This window comes from Micropterus dolomieu, linkage group LG18 (genome assembly GCF_021292245.1).
Source record: "Micropterus dolomieu isolate WLL.071019.BEF.003 ecotype Adirondacks linkage group LG18, ASM2129224v1, whole genome shotgun sequence".
Classification (NCBI taxonomy): Eukaryota; Metazoa; Chordata; class Actinopteri; order Centrarchiformes; family Centrarchidae; genus Micropterus; species Micropterus dolomieu.
The window spans coordinates 2,536,791-2,544,160 of NC_060167.1; the positions used below are offsets into that span (position 1 = coordinate 2,536,791).

The 7,370-nt window shown below is 43.1% G+C and overlaps 2 protein-coding genes across 2 annotated transcripts in view; one reads left to right on the top strand and one right to left on the bottom strand.

Moving 5' to 3' along the window:
* LOC123956647 (nuclear factor 7, brain-like) overlaps nt 1-7,370 on the bottom strand; it is a 167,305-nt gene that overhangs the window by 13,153 nt on the left and 146,782 nt on the right. The window lies entirely within an intron of this gene.
* Nucleotides 5,081-7,069, top strand: LOC123956648 (nuclear factor 7, brain-like). The gene is made up of 2 exons (XM_046028997.1): nt 5,081-5,226; nt 5,312-7,069. Exon 2 carries the CDS (start codon nt 5,325-5,327, stop codon nt 6,711-6,713), a length of 1,389 nt encoding a protein of 462 aa, XP_045884953.1. The 5' UTR covers nt 5,081-5,226; nt 5,312-5,324; the 3' UTR covers nt 6,714-7,069.

A 7,370-nucleotide genomic window follows, 5' to 3' on the forward strand; every position in this document is an offset into this window, starting at 1 on the left:
GCCCTTTTAAGACGGAACCAGGAGGAAAAGTAATCAATGAGCCTCTCCACTGGACTGACCTGCTCAACCTGAGCCGCATTCACCATCACAGCCTTGACCTCCGGGTCTCCAATCAGAGTGTTTTCCAAGGTCTCAGGATTTTGGGGCCAACTGCTCTCAGGCTCATGAAGGAAGTCAGGACCACGGAGCCATGCACCAGTCTTTAGAAATAACTGAACTTTAACACTTCTGGAGGCTAGATCTGCAGGGTTGGCTAACGTATTCACGTACCTCCATTGGGATACATTAGATATTTTCAATATTTCAGACACTCTGTTTGATACGAAGATTTTAAATCTGGACGTCTCGTTGTTTATATATTTCAAAACAGAAGTGCTGTCTGTCCAAAAGACAGACTCTTGAAGGTCCATTTGCAACTCCTTCCTCCACAACCTGTCCATTCTGCTAGCCATCACCGCGGCAGTCAGCTCCATCAGAGGAATGGTGACAAGTTTTAAAGGAGCTACTCGTGCCTTTCCCATTATGAATGCACTGTGAGTTCGCCCGCTATCATCATGGAGCAACAGGTAAGTCAAAGTCCCAAACCCTTCCTCACTTGCGTCTGCAAAGTGATGAAGTTGAGCAGAGACAAGAAAACCAAAGTCCACAGGTTTTAAACATCTACTAACTTTCAAGCTCATGAAGCTCTTCTAGCCAAGCCGTCCATTCTCTAGTCACTGAAGAAGGTAAAGGCTCGTCCCATCCCAAACGTCTCCTACAGAGGTCTTGAAGGATTTTCTTGGCAGACAAAACAACAGGTGCCAAGAAACCAAGAGGGTCATAGATCGAACTAGTCACAGACAAGATTCCTCTTCTTGTGAGTGGGTGAGTTTTAAGCGTAATTTTAAACTTGAATGAGTCAGATTGGACACACCACTGTACACCCAAGACATACTCTACAGGCAGAGCGTCACTATTTAAATCCAGATCTTTCACCTCCTTGGCGAGCTCATCCTGAGGAATAGTAGCGAGAACAGAGCGTCGGTTACTAACCCATTTTGTAAGCTTAAAACCACCTTCCGCACACAAGGCACTAAGCTCTCGACATAAAGAAACTGCTTCCTCTTTAGAGCCAACAGACACCAGACAATCATCAACGTAGAAATGGTGCAAGACCGTGTTAACTGCATTAGAACTGAAGCACTTTTGATTGTCTTCAGCACACTTCCTCAAGGCGAAACAGGCACAACTGGGAGAGGAAGTAGCACCAAACAGGTGTACCGTCATTCGATACTCTTTGAGTGATGCATGTTGTAAGCAGTGCAAAGGTACCTCAGAGACATCAGTGAAAGATGTTAGTAATGATGACGACGATGGTAACGGTCAACAGAAAGTTTTTCCCCATGCTCACCCTGCAGCTATGATCAACCCAAGCTTCCCCACAGGTGAGCACACACACATTAATACAGACACCACGCCCCCGGTCACAAACACAGTAACCAATGACGTCACGATGCGCGTGCATGTACACTACAGTGCAAAGAAAAGAGAGGAAACCCAATAAAAACCCAAACAAACCCAGTGTATGGCTCCTACATCTATTGTTGTAATGTCTCTTTCAATCCATTCTATGAATGTCACTCTGAAAAGAAATGCTCAGAAGGTAGAGCAGGTTAGCCGTTAATCAGAAGGCCAGCGGTTCAATCCCCGGCTCCCCCTGATTAGTGTGAATGTTAGTTTCTGTTTGAGCACTTAGGCTCAGTGTATGAATGTGTGTGAATGGTGAATGCAGATGTATCCAACGAAGGTTAAAATCAAGGGCAACTGGACTTGGTTGAAGACACTGGAAGACGTTTCGTCCCTCATCCAAAGGACTTCTTCAGTTCTGACTGACTGGCAGGGCAACTCAGCTATTTAACCTCAGTGGGGTCGTTGCCCGGGTCATCGATACCGCTGGTTCGTTAGTGTTCCTTGTTGCTGTGACGACAGTCGTTAAGACTACCTGTGGCCAAGACTGAACGACCATCATTGGTATCTTCACCTGAGGCCAATAGGTTACGTTTGTTGAGTTTCCTGGGAAGTGATGAAAGGACAGCATTGTAAGTGGGGGATAAGTGGTGCCGTAGACCCCCTCCCCCACTTACAATGCTGTCCTTTCATCACCCAGTCAGTCAGAACTGAAGAAGTCCTTTGGATGAGGGACGAAACGTCTTCCAGTGTCTTCAACCAAGTCCAGTTGCCCTTGATTTTAACCTTCATTGGATAACTATGACCTGGATGACTGAGAATCTTCATAGAAAATGCAGATGTAGTGTAAAAAGCGCTTTGAGTGGTCGAAAAGACTAGAAAGGCGCTATACAAGTATGGAACATTTACATTTATTTTTGTATTGTAAAGGTGCTGATTTTTATTTTCTTCAGAAAACTCGCGAATGTTCAACAGATGAATCTTTCTGGAAAAGTCAACGGGGCAGTGAGATCTGGTTTTTCAATGGCAGTAATCGATCAGCAGGTGTTGCTATTTTAAAAGATAAATTTAAAGGTCAGGTATTGCACTACGAAAAAGACATGTATGGGAGATGGATTATTCTAGTCGTAAATATGAATGACAATCAATTTATTTTGGTTAATACTTGTGTCACCAACAGTAAACTAAGTAATGTAGCATTTTTTCGAGATACTGAATCAAAAATCTGCAACCTCTACTCAAAATATCCCCCAGCTAAAGTAATATGGGGAGGGGACTTTAATACTGTGCTAGACGAAAAGATGGATCGTTGGCCTCCAAAAAGTACTAACATGGAAAATGCTCATTTTGTCAAATGGCTCTGAACACCTGCATCATTTACTTTGCTCCTGTCCCCACTGTTACACTTTTTGGCAAGATATCTGTACATTTATCTCCCAACGGATTGACTCTAAATTCTCCCTTTCCTATGATAATGTATTGTTCAGCTTTTTTAATTCCACCAAAGCAAATCATTTCTATATCATCAATTTGATTTTATTGCACGCAAACTCACATGTTCATAAATCTTAATCCTGCAAATATAAACCATCCTTTGCCAATTTTGACAGCAAAGTCAAACAGTACATTAAATCAATCCTATACTATAAAACCAGGAAAGCTATGAAGACTGTTCACCCTGTTGAACATTTTTCAGTTTTAGATTTGTGTTTTATTCGTTTCTATCAGCTTTATGTCTCCCTGGTATATTCTGTTCTTCTGTATTTCATATGTTTACTGGTTGTCAATAAAAGCTTAATAAAAAAGGAAGACATTGTGCAAATGAAAAACATACAACAAAATGAATATCAATCAACATATAGCCGGGATTTTTAGAGAAAATATTCAGATAAAAGTAATCGTGAACATTTTCATGAGTAACTAACACATTACAATTATATTTATTTTGTAATTAAATCACATGTAACTAGCTACTCCCCATCACTGATTATATTATACACAGATGGTTGTAAGCTTGTTCTGATTAATGGAGTTATGTAAACTAGAGATTCAGGAACAGGACCAGGCCTCTCTCTCACTAATTCGAACACCTCATTCAATCAACCACCCGTGCTTCACTCATTTCATCCACCTGTGCCTCTCTAATCCAATCACATGCACTCATGTATATAAGCCTATCTAAACCCCTTTTCTCTCCCGTTTTTCAGTTCTCACATACATAACTCCATCATTCACGTCGCAATGTTCAAGTCGCCGTTTCCTCACATTCCTTCGTGGGGGGCGCCGACACCAGAACCTGCCACCCCCATGACCCTACCCAGCACGGTTTATGGCCGCACAGATACCTCAGACTACGTTTTATCCATGCTTTAAATACGCTCTGAAGACAATTCAACAGCCAGTTCCTCTGAGAGTTCTTATAAATAATGTTTCATTATTATCCACAGTAGGCTAAAGAAAAACAAATTCACTGTGAATATTTAAACTGTGTTCAATAAAAACATCCATCCATCCATCCATCGTCAACCGCTTATCCTGCATACCACATATCCACGGGGGGGGGGGGGGGGGGGGCTGGAGCCAATCCCAGCTGACATCGGGCGCAAGGCGGGGTACACCCTGGACAGGTCGCCAGTCCATCGCAGGGCCACACATAGACGAACAACCACTCACGCTCACACCTAAGGATAATTTAGGGTCGCCAACTAACCTAGACTGCATGTCTTTGGGCCGGAGTACCTGGAAAGAACCCACGCAGACACGGGGAGAACATGCAAACTCCACACAGAAAGGCCGTGCCAACTGGGGTTTGTGCAGAAATCAAGGCAATTCCAAAGGGTTCACATACTTTCTTCTGCGACTGTACATATTATACATGATAATAGAAAAAAGGGGTTAAAAATCTTTGGATTCTAGGAGATGGTTTTGGTTCATGAGGATAGTCGAGAGGTGGTTAGACTTGAGGAGTTAGGAGAGTAACTAATCTTTTTGTAATCAAACTTGGTCAGCCCTACACTGCAGTGTATTTTCTATCTACTATGTTTATTGTTGAACAACAAAATACTTACTGGTAAACCTACTTGGCAAAAATGCTGATTCTTTCTTAATATATCCCTTTTTGTATGTTTGAATGACACTTTTATGACTAAATGTGTCTTTTCACATCAGAGATGTTGTCACCACAAATAACACTGAAAAAAATACAATTATGGATGAGTTTAGTTTGAATAGTAAATCAAATTTGGCTTTTGGGCCAGGTGAGCATTTCTAATTGGGCTGGATAGACGCCGTCTTGGGGTCTGGTATCAAGTTCTAGTAACACATCCATGCTGAACACCCGGCTGAGGCTTTATTCATTATTCATCATTTCCTATTAGCTTCCACAAAGTGCTCACGAATCTTCCTGATATGCCAAAATCTCAATTCCAAGAATATTCCCAGGATTTTATTAAGTTAACTCCTCTACATTCAACACTGAGCACAAACAGCTTTTAGAGCAGCCTGCTGCACACAGTCAGTCTACATTTCCAGCAATAAATCAGTACTTTGGACTGAAACACACCCTGTTACAGGTGAAGCAACAGCTTTTATCAAAGGTCTGACAAAGAAATCAGACTCTTATCCTTCCTCACTACAGAGAGACACAGAGTGAAAATCAGACGATCAGATTCACCTTCAGACCAAACTAACAACTTCCTCTGAGTGAGTTCAGCTACAGGAGAGAAAAGTGGAAAACTACAACACTGCTGCTTCAACCTGCTGACGCTCCACACACTGAAGGTGAGTTTGACTAAAAACATAACATTAAAGTAGAGGAGGGAGGGGAGCCATGACTGACTGTACTTTCTGTCTGCTGGGTTTTCAGCTTCAGAGACAAAATGGCTTCCAGATCAGGGGAGGATCTCTGCTGTCCGGTCTGTCAGGAGGTCTTCAGAGATCCTGTTGTTCTGTCATGTAGCCACAGCTTCTGTAAAGTCTGTCTGAAGAGCTGGTGGAGAGAAAAACAAGCACCTGAGTGTCCAGTTTGTAAGAGAAGATCTTCAAAGGATCCCCCGCCTAACCTGGTGTTAAAGAAGCTGTGTGAGGCCTTCTTACAGGAGAGAGATCAGAGAGCTTCAGAGGCTCTCTGCAGTCTGCACTCTGAGAAAATCAAACTCTTCTGTCTGGACCATCAGCAGCCAGTGTGTCTCGTCTGCAGAGATTCAGAAAAACACAGCAACCACAGATTCAGACCCGTCGATGAAGCTGCACGACAACACAAGAAGGAACTTCAGGAAACTCTGGAGCCCTTAAAGGAGAAGTTAAAGGTTTGTGAACAAGTTAAAGTGAAGTTTGATCAAACAGCAGAACACATGAAGGTCCAGGCCCGACACACAGAGAGGCAGATTAAGGAGCAGTTTAAGAAGCTTCACCAGTTTCTAGAGGAGGAAGAGGAGGCCAGGATGGCTGCACTGAGGGAGGAAGAGGAGCAGAAGAGTCAGATGATGAAGGAGAAGATGGAGGCTCTGAGCAGAGAGATAGCAGCTCTTTCAGACACAGTCAGAGCCACAGAGGAGGAGCTGAGAGCTGAAGACGTCTCATTCCTGCTCAACTACAAGGCTGCAGTGGAAAGAGTCCAGCAGCGCCCCCTGCTGGATGATCCACAGCTGCCCTCAGGAGCTCTGATAGACCAGGCCAAACACCTGGGCAACCTGACCTTCAACATCTGGAACAAGATGAAGGACATGGTCTCCTACACTCCTCTCATTCTGGACCCAAACACTGCTCATCCAAGACTCATCCTGTCTGAAGATCTGACCAGTGTGAGAGGAGGAGAGAGACAGCAGCTTCCTGACAATCCAGAGAGGATTGATAAACTCTGCTCTGTCCTGGGCTCTGAGGGCTTTAACTCAGGGACTCACAGCTGGGATGTTGAGGTTGGAGACAGTAAAGGCTGGTTACTGGGTGTGTTAGCTGAGTCTGTCCAGAGGAAGGGGGACAACATACTGTCTGAATTATGGGTAATAGGTTTCTATGAAGGTAGATACTTAACATGGTCACCATCAGCTCCACTCACTGATCTCAGCGTTCAGAAGAAGCCCCAGAGGATCAGAGTGAATCTGGACTGGAACAGAGGAAATCTGTCGTTCTCTGATCCTGATACTAACACACACATACACACCTTCACACACACTTTCACTGAGAGGATGTTTCCATACATTAACACTGAGTATGAAGTGGAGCTGTCAGCAGTGAAGGTCTGTGTGACAGTGGAACAGAGCAGTTAGAGATAAAGAGGATGATTATATTCATGATGTTGTTGATTTCTTAAAGGGAAAAGTCTCTGAATTTAACCTGTTAAGCTGCACCTGTCCTCTTGCTGTCTCATTATTCCAAACATATCTTTATTTTCTTTTACTTGTTGTTTTTTATTGTTTCTATTTTCTTTTTCTTGTTATTTAGTTTGACAATCATCGTTCACTGAGTTTCTTTATGTCTGTTTCTTTTTTATCCACACTGTGTCGTTTTAAATAGTTGTTCGTGTTTTATTATTTAGACTTGTGTGTGTGGAGCCATGAAGACCAGCAGCCACTTTGTGGAAGCTGATGAGGATTGAAATAAAGAAGTTTGTTTGAGCGGCCAATCATTGTTCAGATCCAACACACTTTATTTTGAATTTAGTCCAGGAAACAGCAGATTAAAAGAATATAAACAGAAAAGTGAAGAAAAATAAAGATGCAAACAGCAACGAAGACGCCTTGCAAGTGTGCAGCAGCTGCAGCATCCATTAAAGCGATCACATCAGTCCAATCAGCTGCTGCGTCCAATCAGTAACTCATATCCCGTAAGTGAGCGTGTAGGCCAGAAAGATGCTGCAGTCACTCGCTCCTCGGATTGTCCCATTTCCCCGGTTGGGAAGTCGCTCTCAAGGCTTTTTTGTGTTT